At 48.6% G+C, this 14440-nt stretch overlaps 1 protein-coding gene across 2 annotated transcripts in view; it reads left to right on the forward strand.

Annotated features, from left to right (window-relative positions):
* SH3RF1 (SH3 domain containing ring finger 1) overlaps window positions 1-14440 on the forward strand; it is a 138891-nt gene that overhangs the window by 96554 nt on the left and 27897 nt on the right. For both annotated transcript variants that reach the window (XM_021072854.2, XM_021072855.2), the window contains exons 3-5: window positions 4649-4924; window positions 5747-5842; window positions 13874-14173. In XM_021072854.2, the coding sequence (XP_020928513.1) occupies window positions 4649-4924; window positions 5747-5842; window positions 13874-14173 (672 nt within the window). The remainder of the gene's footprint in view (window positions 1-4648; window positions 4925-5746; window positions 5843-13873; window positions 14174-14440) is intronic.

A 14440-nucleotide genomic window follows, 5' to 3' on the forward strand; every position in this document is an offset into this window, starting at 1 on the left:
ACCTTAAGTTTTATCCTTGATGCTCATTGTATTGGAGGTGTTGGATAATTGTAGGAAGACAAGGTTTGCTCTGGTGGAAAGGTTAGTCCATCCATCAGGCCACTGGAAATAAGTTCCTTCCGTCCCCACACTGGCTGTCAGGAAAGAGCTGTCCTGCGGCTGGTTGGGAACTTGACACAGGTCTCTGCAGGGAGCAGTCCGGGGCAGTTCTGGGGGCCTGGTGCATGCAGTTGGCTGGCAGAGATTTGGACAGAGGGGGCCCAGCAGTGCTCACTGAGGTGGGGGAAAAATCGAGAGAGAACAGGCCCTGATGGTGAATAGAGTTATTTGTCACCGAGTTGGTAATGGGATTTTCAATTAATTCTCGCAGGCTCACGGGGGCTCGCATTAGCCTTGTCAGGATGAGCTACAGCCACACATAAAATGCCATCCCCTATTAAACAGTGCGTGTCACCGAGTCTGTCATTTCTTCTGTTCAAGCAGAGGATGAATGGCTTCCACCCCAAACAGACGTGTGCCTCAGCCTCGCACACTGAAATCCCAGCCGCTTCCTGGGAGGAATATTCTTTGCATTATTACACAGCGACTGTATTAGAAATGTGATTGTGGTGGGAATTCATCCAAAAGGAGAGCATCCAGCTGCAGAGACAGACACTTTTGCAGGTGCCCCGTGTCCCTGGGGGCCCGCTCTTCTTGCTGGACCGTGGCAGTGGGTGACAGGTCACATTCAGGGCCTGTCCTGCCTACACATGCTCCTTCCCTCTGTCCACACAGCACCTGGAGGACAAATTGGGCCCAGAGAGGCTCACCTCTCATGACTACACCGCTGGTGGGTGGCAGGCTGGGACCCCGGCCCCGGCTGCTCCATTGCGGTCCAGTAGCTGGCACCCAGGAGTGGCTTCCCTCCAGGTCTTGTCACTTCTCTGGCCCTGACTCTGTCCCTCCTGCTCCATCCCATGGTGATGTTGATGGCTTGTTTATTCACTGTCATCTCCTCAAGTGTGTCTTGGGAAAGATGCTTAAATGGTAGTCAGCAGACCCCAGAAATCAGCCCTGAAGGAGAGAAGGCAGTGAGGCCCTTCTGTGAGGGGGTGTGGCCAGGTGCCTTGCCCACATGGACCCAGGCTGGGCCGTGACTCATGACCCTAGGACCAGGCAGCATCGGCATCCTGCTGGGCATCCCCTTCTGGGGGGCAACCAAAGGTTGCAGTGCAGTCGTTGACAAGGTTCTGTCAAGGCTGGGCAGTGGGTCATGTCATCAGAGGCAGGATCATAATGCCAGATCCGAAGCTCACAGGGCACTTGGGGGTCTCAGGACTTCTGGAAGGCTCCACCATGACTTCCTCCGACATAGCTTCTGTTAAACCAGAGAGTATCACATTGCATGGGCCAGGCCAGGATGGCCGCCCACAATATGTGAGAGCCAAACAAAAATATTTAACCAAAAATCTTTGGTCTACAAGAGAGCCAGACTCTGATCTCTGACAAAAAACTAAACTGATTTTTTTTTTTTTTTTGGCTGCGCCTATGGCGACATGTAGAAGTTCCTAGACCAGGGATTGAACCCGTGCCACAGCCGTGACTTTAGGCCAGATCCTTAGCCTCTAGGCTGCCGGGGAACTCCTAAACTGATCTTTAAAAACTACATTATGAAATCTTGTAGCCATCAGGGTGTGACAGTTTGATCCACATTTTTGGAGGGGAGGGGGCCAGTAAGGGTCCGTGGTTCTACTGCAGTAGAAAGATTAAACTTAAAATAAACTACCCTGGTGCAGCCAATGCCTGGCTGTCACCAGCCCCTGGCTACCCGCTTTCCCCTCCGGAGCACTGGCTTGCCTGCATGTTCTCCCCGCGGCCTCTGTGCTTCATGCCAGGCAAGGCTGGGTGCTGCCTGAAGGACAGGGAGGTGGAGAAGCCCAGAGGACAGGCCCCCACCTGCATGCACTGATTCCTGATTCCCAGGGCTCCGTGAGGGCCAGCCCTGCCCGGACACCATGCCCTGTCTGCTCCAGCTTTGCCTGCTGACCCCCACATCCTTGAAGGCTTGGCCCCTGTGTCACATCCTCCAGGAGTGTTTAATTTTCCCACCACACAACTCTGCATAGCCCCTGCCTCCCTGTCACCATGCAGCCCTGGCCCTGTGGTGCCTCATCCTCAGGGACTGATCTCTGAGAGACAGCAGTGAGTGATGACTTAGGGTGAGAGCTTAATCCTCTGCTCTACCCAGGAATTGAACATGGGCAGCTTGGTTGAAAACCAGGAATCCCGACCCCCAGAGCAGCTAGAGGCTAGAAGCATAATTGCCCTGATTCTTGTCCCTGCTGAAAGTAAGAATGTTTCAAGGAGACAAAAACTGTAAAAACAGGTACAAATTTTATTGTTAGAGTCACAGTACAACATGAGGGAGAGCACACAGAAAAGTGTTTTATTTATTTAAGTCAGAAACAAAGAAGAAAAACACACCCTGGAGAGGAGTACAGGTGCAGGTGTCCCCAAGTGAGGAGCACACCGGAGAGGTGATTTAAATCACTTAGCACGATTCTTCAGGGTCTTTGTTCACCTTTAGCCAGTTCTTTCTTTTTTCTTTTTCTCTTTCTTTTCTTTTCTTTTCTTTTCTTTTCTTTTCTTTTCTTTTCTTTTCTTTTCTTTCTTTTCTTTCTTTCCTTCCTTCCTTCCTTCCTTCCTTCCTTCCTTCCTTCTTTCTTTCTTTCTTTCTTTCTTTCTTTCTTTCTTTCTTTCTTTCTTTCTTTTTCTTTCTTTTCTTTCTTTTCTTTCTTTTCTTTCTTTCTTTCTTCTCTCTCTCCTTCCTTCCTTCCTTCCTTCCTTTTAGGGCTGCATCTGCAGCTGTGGAGGTTCCCAGGCTAGGGGTCTAATCAGAGCTGTAGCCGCCGGCCTATGCCACAGCCACAGCCGCGCCAAATCTGAGCCTCGTCTGCAACCTGCACCACAGTTCACGGCAACACCAGATCCTTAACCCACTGAGCGGAGCCAGGGATCGAATCCGCAACCTCATGGTTCCTGGTTGGATTCACTTCCACTGCACCACAACAGGACCTCTTAATTATCTTGTTTTATTCCCACACCTGCCTGGACACAGGACCCTCACCAATATGCATGTGCGTCTTTTGATAAAGATTGATTACAGAGCAAAGGATGCCAGGATGGTATCAGGACTTATATATGGCCTGGCGCCCCCTTGCTTTTTTGACCCCAGGAGTCTCACTGTACATGTGTAATTTGGGAGATCCCCTTGACCCCAGGAGTGATTGAAGTGGTCATCTTATCTTTCTACTCCAGCTGAGCTCAGCTCCTTCAACTGTCTTTTTCCTTGAGGTGTGAAAGAGAAATGATTTATTTGGCCTAAGAAGTCCCAGCTGTTCTCAGCCCAGGGGCCCAGCTACCTTGTACCTCAGGACCATGGCCGTGCCCTGCTCCCCTTCAGGCCTACTCGCAACAAGATGCTCGGGAGAAGGGAAAGCTGGACGGATGTTTGCTGGATGATGAGCGAATGAATGAGGACGGAGGAGCTGGAGCCCAGGGTCTTGCTCAGCCACTTAACTCTGGATCTGTTTGATTGGCCCTTTACCCTCTGTCAGCAGTAGGCAGTGATGACTCCAAGAAGCCAGAGGTCTCCTTAAAGTGACAAGAACTGGCTCCTCCAGTGCCACCAGGAGGTCTCCTGCTCAGTCCATTTGGTGATTACATTGCCCGGGGCCACTTGCACATTTAAAGCTGTCATTTAAAACCCTAATGCAGGGCAGTAATATGGAAACCACACCCATGAGCATGTCAGTCCAGCAGGAAAGCCAAGTGCAGCAAATGGATATAGGTCGTAAGGACTATGTTCAGTCACAGGTTACAGACTCAGTGGGCAGGCCGGTGACCATCCTTCCCACAGCCATTCCAGACTCTGGCACAGAGTCACCCCCCTCATAAAGGAGTGAGATCCACTGCCCACCTTAAAAGCAGTTGGAGGAGTTCCTGTTGTGGCCCAGTGGGTTAAGAACCTGACATAGTGTCCCTGAGGATGAGGGTTTGATACCTGACCCAATTCAGTGGGTTAATAAGGATCCAGAGTGGCTGTGGCTATGGTGTGGGCCGGCAGCTGCTGCTCCAATTTGACCCCTTGCCTCATAATTTCCATATGCTGCAGGTGCAGCCCTAAAAAGAAAACACAAAAGTAGTTGGAAAAGTTGTACCCCAGAGTCAGACTGTGATTCTTACCCTTTGAGTTTAAGAGCAGTTAGTAAATTAGTGAATTGTGCTTCTGTTTAAGTTTTTCTTCTGGCTGCTTCTCATGTATCCTGTTAAGTATTTAATATCGGAAATTAAGGTTTCTCAGGAGTTTTTGAATTTTACACCAGGGAGCCAGACTCAGTGGTACTTTCCAGGTACTAAAACTCCAAATAAGGCAAAATCCCCGCTGAGTCAGATTTGGGAACACAAAGCTGTCTCAGGCTTGGGGCAGGGGGGCGGGGGGTGTCCGCTGTTTGTTTGCTCTCGGTGATGCACATGTAGGTTTTTATGCCAAATTTTCTTCCTTGGGCACAGTGTGGATTTGACCTTGACTTCACAACCATGATAATGCGGTTGAACTTTCAGGTACTTGAGGACCAACCTGTCATTAAAACTCTTCTCTCTCCTTCAGGGGATACCTCAGTTACCATGTGCCAAAGCGTTGTACAACTACGAGGGGAAGGAGCCCGGAGACCTGAAGTTCAGCAAAGGCGACATCATCATTCTGCGGCGACAGGTGGATGAGAATTGGTACCATGGAGAAGTCAACGGGGTCCATGGCTTTTTCCCCACCAACTTTGTGCAGATTATCAAGCCGTTACCTCAGCCCCCACCTCAGTGCAAAGCACTTTATGACTTTGAAGTCAAAGACAAGGAAGCCGACAAGGATTGCCTTCCATTCGCAAAGGTAACATTGGGACAGTGTTGCCTTCCACTTGCTGCCCCTTCCCTGTGCCTGGATGCTCAAACAACAGCTCAAGTCCTTTGCAAAAACATACTGTGGTTTTATGTGTGCTATCTCACTGTGCTTCTAAAAATATCTGCAGGCAGTCTTCTTGGAGTCACAGAGTCAGTAATCTTGTGCATAGATCGTTCTCTAGGAAAGATAATTTTGGTTGCTGCTCTGTGTGGTATCATTTTCGTATTTAGAGCCTAAATGTAATTCTAAGCTACATTTCAGGGTATATGTGCCTCTCAGGGATTTTAATTCCCTGAATTATGAATAACAAAATGAAACATCATTACTTTCTTAGTTTATATGTAAATTTCTTGGCGGAAAAGCACACAAGACTGTATCTCCTGAATTGATAAAATACTTTGGAATTTTGAGCAATGTGTTTTTTTTTTTTTGGTAAAGAAAAACAGTAGGCTAAGCATGTAAATGGGCATTTGGTATATTATCAGAGAGAAAGTGAGAAGAGCCTGAGAATCAGTCTAGAAGGGAAGTGCAGGGCGCAGGGCGGGTTGGAGGCTGCAGTGTGGGGGTCTCAGCACAATAAGCTGTCAGCCCTTGGTGTGAAGGGTTCAAGGTTTTATACTCTCTGCTCTGAAAGTCTCCAGGCTGGCTGCTGGTTACCATTGCGTTAATTGGCTTATTGCATCCACACCCTAAAGGCACACCTAGGCTTTTTCCTTCATGGATGCTCACAACCTGAGTCCCCACATTGAAAAGGAAAATTGGCGGCAAGCTTCCTGGGATCAGGTGGACTAATGTTTGTTGTTTCTTCAGGATGATGTTCTGACCGTGATTCGCAGAGTGGATGAAAACTGGGCCGAAGGCATGCTGGCAGACAAAATAGGAATATTTCCAATTTCATATGTTGAGGTGAGTCTGTCTGTAGACACTTCAGTTGTGTTAGTGTTCTGCTTGGCAAGTCAGTCTGAAGTTTGCAACCTGCATATTCAGGAGTCTCCACGTCATTTCTCAGGATATGCACGTGTTGTATCAGTATTGTATACCCTCAACTAATGCAGTGTTACATGTCCATTATGTCTCAATAAAACTAGGGGAAGAAGTTCCCACTGTGGCTCAGTGGTTAACGAATCCGACTAGGAACTGTGAGGTTTCGGGTTCGATCCCTGGCCTTGCTCAGTGGGTTAAGGATCCGGCATTGCCATGAGCTGTGGTGTAGGTCACAGATGAGGCTCAGATTCTGCGTTGCTGTGGTTCTGGCATAGGCTGGTGGCCACAGCTCCGATTAGACCCCTAGCCTGGGAACCTCCATATGCAGCAGGTGCGGCCCTAGAAAAAGACAAAAACAAACGAACAAAAAAAACCTAGGGGAAAAAAGAAAGACAAAAACCTATTTTTAAAAAGTCCTCTTGGCCCAAATGTCAGGAATGCCCCTGTTCTAGATCATTGGGTAGAATTCCTCCATCCTGTCTTAACGACTCCTGAGGACCAGGAAACTGTGAGGTGTGTGAAATTCTGTTCTTTGTCCTGCTGCAAAGGCACCTGGGTGTCTGTTAAACTTGACCGTGTGCTCTCTGCTGGTCTCGCGCTGCCTGCAGCTGCTCTTTTACATTCATGGCTTTGGGGTCAGAAGGCTGGTGAAGTTCCTGACTAAGGTGGAGAGGAGTGTATCTGTATGTTTCTTCCATATGTGCCACATCTCAGAACTGGGGTAGTGATTTGCACAGTAGCCTCCAATAAACAGGAAGTAAGCCAAGAACGGCCCTCTCCATCCCATCCCTGCAGTAACTTTGCCACACCCACCCTGCCCCCTTTTAATCAGCTTTACCCAGAAAGGTTATGGCCAACTCGATTCAGCAAAGTCTTTTTAGGAATGTGTTTAAAGTGACATGGTTGTATTATTTGAAAGAATAATGCACATTAAAAATGAACCAGGAAGTTATAATTTACAATAGGGCCTTATTACACCATATATCATAAACTTTCATGTCATTCAGGCATAGAAATTTCATGCTGAAAACCAATTTGAAGTCATTTTCAAAGAATGAAATACCACGGCAAATAACCCTATGAGGTTAGCTGAGGTCACAGAAGGCTCTAAGAATTAGTGAGCTCCTAGTGATGGTAAATAGGGCTTCCCTCAGAGGGATGGAAAAGCCACATTCTGTGGCAGGAAGAACCCCCATGCAGGGCCACCAGCATGTGCAAAGACCAAAAAGTAAGAGGCACAAAAATTAGAGAATTGAAAGTAAGTCCGTTGTTGAAGGTATCAAAGCATGTATCTGAAGCACATGAAAAAGAAAAACTGCATCACTTACGTTTGTGTCTTTCCATTTGAGGCATTTGTTTAGGCGTGATTCTGAGAATGAAAACGATACATGGTGTCATTGTAGCCAGCATTTAGTCTCCATCCCAGTAGGTCGGATTATCAAAGTGTTCACGCAAAGTCAGCCTAGCCACGGTCTACCTGTGGAAAGGTAGTTTGAACCATGTCTGAGCCTTGAATTTTATCCATACCCTTCAGATGTTCCTGTTCATTAACGTATTTTTTCCTCCTTTGAAAATATACAACAGGAAAAATTCTCAACACCCAGATTAAGCCTTCCTGGACGTTGTTTACATCTTCTACAGTCATGGCAAGTTATGCACATTCCCAAGTATTTGAATAGTTCCAGTGGGGAGCGTGGGTACCACAAGCTTCGTAATGAAAGCCTGTCTTCACTTGTTAGGTATTATCAGTGCCACATGCCAGTACTTGGTGTGTGAGGCTGGAGAAGCATACGGGCTTTTGTTTCTGGGCAGGTGCAGAACTGCAGATAGGCGTTGATGATCCACCCAGAGTCGTTGAGTCCTGAGGATGACTGACTCTGACTTCAGCGGGCAAGATGAACCGCTGCCCCAGGGCACTTTCATTCTTCCTCCTCTTCTCCTTCACAGTGGTTTCCTCTTTGGAACCATGGTTTTGCCGTTTGAGACGAGAGGAGCAAATCTCTCTTTGGGAGTCTGAAGCTCCCTGCATGTTGGGCTACATGATGGAGGTTCCTAGCACCTGGGGATTAGCACAGGGTCAGGCTCTAGGAGCAGAAAAGGCCAGGCACATCTTGGCAGCAGCCTACCACAATTGAAGTGTTCAGAACACAAACTTTTTTACCAGGCAGCCTCCCATGGAGGGAAGCCAACTAACCATGCAAATCAGAAACGGGTATTTTTCCTGAAGAATGTCGTTCTCTTGCTCTGTGAACCACTTCAGGGTCAGACCATCCCCACTAGGAAAACAGACGGATACCAAAGTCCATTTGTAAATGATCTGTCTGGTGGACATGCCTTTAGGATCCCAGCAGGGTGTGCACGCCCCCCACTGCGTTACAGGAGGTGAGAAAACAGCGACTTGCCCACAAATGCCATCGATTAAAGTACCAGATTCTTCAGGGTTTGAGCAGACGAGGGGAGTCTGGTTGGAGGTGGTGAGGAGGGAAGGGCCAGCTCTGTGAATGTTCAGGAATCCTGTGTGTGTACACACACACACACACACACATACACACATAAACACACACACCTCTGTCAGGCTGTAAAGATTAGGACTCTCTTGCCTTGATCACTTGATCGCTGTCAGGCTTCCCCCGTCAGAGGGCTGTGGACTCTGTTCTCTTTAGACCTGGGCAGTCTGGGAAGTAGGGTGGGGTAGATGTTTTTTGGGAAAACCCAGGTTGTTCTAGGAGACACCTGGTCACGATGTGTGTACAAGAGTTCCTTTGCCAAGGACCGAAATGAAGATTCAGAAAGAAACTAGTAGCTTGCGGTTTCTTTGTTTAAGAGTATGTCTTCCCCAAAACCAAATGGAGGGTTTTAACAACCTCGTTAATTCAGAGCTGACTCATGACTCATTCACATTTTGTGGTCTTTTGGACAAAGATGACATGATTCTTAGCAAGCCCAATGTCTGAATGAAGTAAGTGCTAAATAGGGAATTTTGGATGACTTTCAAACATGATTGTGTCTTGTAGGCTTATGATGAACTGCATTTTTATTAAATTTGTCATGTAATATTTGGATTCCTAGTCACTCACTTAAACCATCACTTCCCCAGTGTTTTCCAACCAAAAATTATCGAGCATCTCTCAGTTAGATACGATACAAAGATAAGCATTCCTTGTGGGCAGGCAGCGTGGAGTGGCAGTGGTATTCTAGACAACCCACCGTCTTACTTACTCTGAAGCTGTCCTGGTTGGAAGGACTGCTGCTCTCTGGTTATGTCTCAGCTCTGATGTCACTTCTGCTGACAGGTTGCCCTCACCAGCTCCTCTAACCTGCTTCCTCCTCTTCACCTGCTTTGCCTCACATTACCACGTGCTGTGATCCTGGAAAAACTTGCACTTTGGGCCCAGGTGGCTGGGATCCCAGTCTTGTCTGGATAGCCAGTTGTGGAGCGACCTGCTTCCTCCTTTGTGAGACAGCAGTGCCCTAGGAGAGTTAGCCTGGGGCGAGCCAGGCAGGGGGCAGGAAGTAGGGGTTAATGACAGCGCCCCCATGATGTCATTGAAGTTTCTCCTTAGCTTTCACTGTAGCTGTCCCATCAGGGGCTGGCTACCTGGTTACTGCCCCCCCCAGTGTCCTCACCCCAGTGAAGTGTCAGCTGTCCCCCCACCCCCACACCCCAGGGACCCTTGCCTTGTCATCTGTTTCACCCTGTCTCCCAAGGTCCTTGCACAGTGCCTGCCCAAAGTCCACCCTCAATAAGTGTTGATTGAATGAGTGAGCAACCCTAGAACCTTGGAGCCAACACCAGGTGTGAACTGGTTTTAAATGTTGCCATCTTGTACATTTTTCCACCAGTGTTCCCAGCATCCAGATCTGAGAGCCTATGTTGCAGCTTGTGGCAACACCAGATCCTTAACCCACTGAATGAGGCCGGGAATCGAACCCACATCCTCACAGAGTCTGTGTTGGGTTCTTAACCCCCTGAGCCACAACAGAAGCTCCTGAAATCTTTTTTTTTTTTTTTTGAAAAAAAAAGAAATGTAGGAAAATTTGGGGGAAGTTGGCAAGAGAATTACCATATAGCTTGGCTTCTGAATACCCCTTTGATTCTGAAGTAATTTTTATAAAATAAATTTAGAGAAACTGTTGGAAAGTTTGAAAGGCAGTTGGTTATCACCCTTTCTTCCTCAATTCTGAAGTAAGTTGATTTGTATAAAGGAAACTTAGAGATTGTTAGGGAATCATTGCAAGGGAGCAGTACTAAGCATTGCACATGCCCCTGGAATCTGATTGGCTGAGTGCAGTCTAATTGGAAATCTGATTGGCTGAGCACAGGCTCTGCTTCAGGTAGACTAGTTCTGACCTGGTGGCTCTGTCTGGTTTCTTCTGAGTGGTGTCAGCTTCATGCCGCAAAGGCAGAAGGAATAGGGCACTCTGGATTCTGGATTTCCAGGGCAGAGGCAGGTCTCTGGACTCGGACCGCTGGCCCGAGCCACCCTGACCGGCCCCAGTTGGAAGGGAGCCCCGGGAACTGGGCGAGGAGCTTCATTTGGGGCTGTTTACATTCCATCCACTGTGTAGCAGCCTCTTTCTAACTGAAGGGTTTCCTTTTGTTTCCCATCAGGAAAACATTCTGGGTCAGTTATTGTGGGGCTCTCCCTGCCTGAGTGGACTGTTTCTGGCACTCCGGGTAGTTTCATGAGATGTAAAGATGGGGTGTCTCCCACAGAGCCTTCACCAGAGGCTGAGGGTTGTGGCCAATTGGTGTCTGGCATGAGGTCCCTCCAGGACCCTCAAGTTCTTTAGTCCTGCCCTATTCCTCTGGGCCCCTAAGTTGGTGTCATGATCCATCCTGGAATTGCTACCGTTCCAGCTCATCCAGGCTATTTCTGTGTCCACGTAGAAAGTTCACTCCATTTTCACGTCCTAATGAATACTGTCATTTCTTGGGAAGCTTTTCTGTCCTAATTGTCCTTTGCAGAAGCAAAACAGAACAGTCCTCTCCTTGTGTGAAACTGCCTCAGTTCTCAGCTGGTCCATCTTTAGAGACCCAGCATATGCCAAGAAGGTAGCTGTGTGCATACGTGAATCAGAGCTTGTCTGTTTTCCTGGAGAGCCACATCTTACATGAAGGATATTTTTAATGATTTTATTTCTAATATTAGAAATAAAATCCCTGGGGAGTTGGAAACAAATAACCCTTAGTCCCATCACACACAATTTTGGTAAATATCCTTCCGTCTTTTTCCCCTGTGAGATGACCCATACAACTTTGCCCTTCCCTATGCTATTATAATACTATTAACCATCAGTTTTTAGGATTGCATGATAAGCATTCTAGGAACTAAATTATACTTACTTAATTGTTTTTCCTTTTTTCAAACAAGTCAAGTGTCTAGTTTAGGGACACCTGGCCAGTAATTGAGACGTGAACTGTGGTCTTTCTGCCCTAGCCCCCTCCCTACCGCCCCTGCCCCATGGTAGCTCAGAGCACCTGTGTTGATAGGTAGTGTTGCTAACGCTGGTACATAATCACTGTTACTATCAGCCCTCACTTGAGAAGAGTGTGGAACATTTTGACTTTTCATCAAAGAATAACAACAACTTTTCAGGTTCTAACATTCAGAAGGTTAATTTTTAGAAACGATTTCAGATACTGAGGTTGCTTTGTTTATTTGTTTTTTAGGGCCACACCCGAAGCATACGGAAGTTCCCAGGCTAGGACTTGAATCTGAGCTGCAGCTCCTGGCCTATGCCACAGCCACACCAGATCCGAGCTGCATCTGTGACCTACACCACAGCTCACAGCAACGCCAGATCCTTAACCCACTGAGCAAGGCCAGGGATTAAACCCAAGTCCTCATGGATACCAGTCGGGTTTGTTACTGCTGAGCCATGACAGGAACTCCGAAGTTGCCTTTTTTAAGAGAATCACACATTGATTAAAACCACCATATTCTAAGATCTTAAATTTTATTATTTGAAATTTTTATTGTGTTGCTCTGTACAGCCTAAAATTGGTAGTAGCTAAGGCTTTTCAGAAGCAAAGTCAGTTCATTTTTTTTTTTTTTTTTTTTTGGTCTTTTTGTCTTTTTGTCTTTTCTAGGGCTGCATGCGCAGCATATGGAGGTTCCCGGGCTAGGGGTCTAATCAGAGCTGTAGCCGCTGGCCTATACCACAGCCGCAGCAACGCAGGATCTGAGCCGCATCTGCAACCTACACCACAGCTCATGGCAACGCTGGATCCTTAACCCACTGAGCGAGACCCCCAACCTCATGGTTCCCAGTCAGATTCGCTAACCACTGAGCCATGACGGGAACTCCAAGTTGGTTCATTTTAATTAAGCAAGGGCTGAGGCCTGTTTTGTGTTCTGCACGGTTGTGTGTGTCTGTGGCATGTGGGTGGCATCTTGATTAAACCCCTGGGAACAGGCTTCCCGGGAATGAAGTAGACACGTCTCAGGAAGAACGTTGGGAAGTGGTGTGGAGCAGTATGCTTGGTGATACAGTGGAGCAGCTTGGTCCCCCAGCCTCATGCATTGTAGGCAAAAGGAAGAGGAAGGTCCTAAACTTGCCTGCCACCACCCTGCTCCCCACCACTGTCCCCCACTTCAGGTTCCAGGTGGGGAACCCACACCATAGCAACAGCCAGAGCCACATCATGAACAACACCAGGTCCCTAACCCACGGAGCCACCAGGAAACTCCACAAGTTCAAGTCTTTAAAGGTCAGTGATGGGACTTCCATTCTGGCAAGATGTCCTCATCCACGTGGTGAGGAGACATGGTCTGACCATGTAGGTGTGACAAGAGCATTGATGAAAGCGGCGTCTGTCAAGTCTGGGGTGGGAAACTCTCTGCTACTCTTAGAAGGGAGGCTTTCCCGAATCCCCTTTGGAGAGTTTGTTGTTTTTCATCATCACGCCCTTTAAGAGGTACAACGATGCCCAGCTTTTCCCGTTACTGTCCCGTCTGGGTAACTACATGTGCTGCTCATGGAGCTTCTGGAAAATGCTGTATTTTCCCTCAGGGAAAACCGCAAGTCTGGGTTCTTTCCTTCCTTGGGGGCATTCCCAACCCCGCGTGCAGCTTTGGACAAACCCTTGTGCCCTGACCTCACCCAGGCCACTTCTCAGATGGGCCAGGTTCACTTGTCAACAGGATGTGGATTTTAGGTCTTAACGTATTATCATTCAAATTGTGAGCACATGAACGTGACAGACACACGGCAGGTTGAAAGCAACTGAGTTTCTGTGAGGCTCCTGCTCAGGACGTGGAAGCGGGAGGTTGATTCATGAAGGTGTGGCTTACGGTGGGTGGTCTTGCCCTTGTTACCTGCCTGGAGGTGTCCGTGCAGGCCCAGCTCTGAGTAGAGGCCCAGCCATTGTCACAGAGAGGCTGCGCTCAGCCCACCACTCCTGCTGTACCTCTTCTCTGGTTACTTTGAGCCAAAATAAATCTTCACTGGTTACTGAAAAGTTTAAAATTAGGTATTCTGAGGAGTTCTTGCCATGGCACAGTGGGTTAAGGATCCAACTGCAGCAGCTCAGGTCCTTGGGGAGGTACAGGTTCCATCCCCAGCCCGACACAGTGGGTTAAGGATCCAGCATTGCCACAGCTGTGGTGTAGGTCACAGCTGCAGCTCAGATTTGATCCCTGACCTGGGAACTTCCATATGCCTCGAGTGCAGATATATAATAATAATAACATGAGGTATCCTGAAGATTCTTGGGAAGAATGTCTTAAGCTTGTCTGTGATGTGTTGGATTGTTTGTTCTTGGTTTAGCTCTGCTGTGACACAGACACAGGCCAACTCTGTATGGAGAGGGCATGTCAGTGGGGGGAGCGTGCACTTGCATACACAGACGCTGCAGCGGTGGTGCTTGGCTTCGATACAGGTGCATCAGGAATGCATGTCCCTGAGTCCTTGCCATCTGACCTTCCCATGTCCTCTGTCGATTTGCAGTTTAACTCAGCGGCCAAGCAGCTGATCGAGTGGGACCAGCCACCTGGGCCAGGGGTTGGGGCTGGGGAGGGCACCCCGGCTGCCCCCAGCAGCACGGCCCCCAAGCAGCCGGATGCCAAGAAGAACACCAAGAAACGCCACTCCTTCACCTCCCTGACCATGGCGAGCAAGGCGTCCCAGGCTGCCCAGCACCGCCACTCCATGGAGATCAGCCCTCCTGTCCTCATAAGCTCCAGCAACCCCACGGCTGCTGCTCGCATTGGCGAGCTGGCTGGGCTCTCCTGCAGCGCCCCCTCTCAGGTACCGCCCACCTCCCCCTCTGCTTCCGGGACACTGGGTAGCAATGGCAGTCTGTAGGAGCAGCAGTGCCCTGGGCATAGCGTCTCATCTGTGGTGGAAACAGGAGACCCAGCGTGAGTGTGTCACCCAGAACCACAAAGTCCTTTCCAAAGGGAAGAGCAGAACTTAGCACTGAAATGATGCTGCCAGCTGCAATTGGCCGCCACTTGCCTGGGCAGACCCTGCTCTCCGTTGAGGCATGTGGTTTGCAGCTGCCTGCATCAGGGT

Source organism: Sus scrofa, chromosome 14, assembly GCF_054392235.1.
Source record: "Sus scrofa isolate SSC_HxYL_T2T_F1_AM1 chromosome 14, Sscrofa_HxYL_maternal_Yorkshire_Landrace_v2.0, whole genome shotgun sequence".
Classification (NCBI taxonomy): domain Eukaryota; kingdom Metazoa; phylum Chordata; class Mammalia; order Artiodactyla; family Suidae; genus Sus; species Sus scrofa.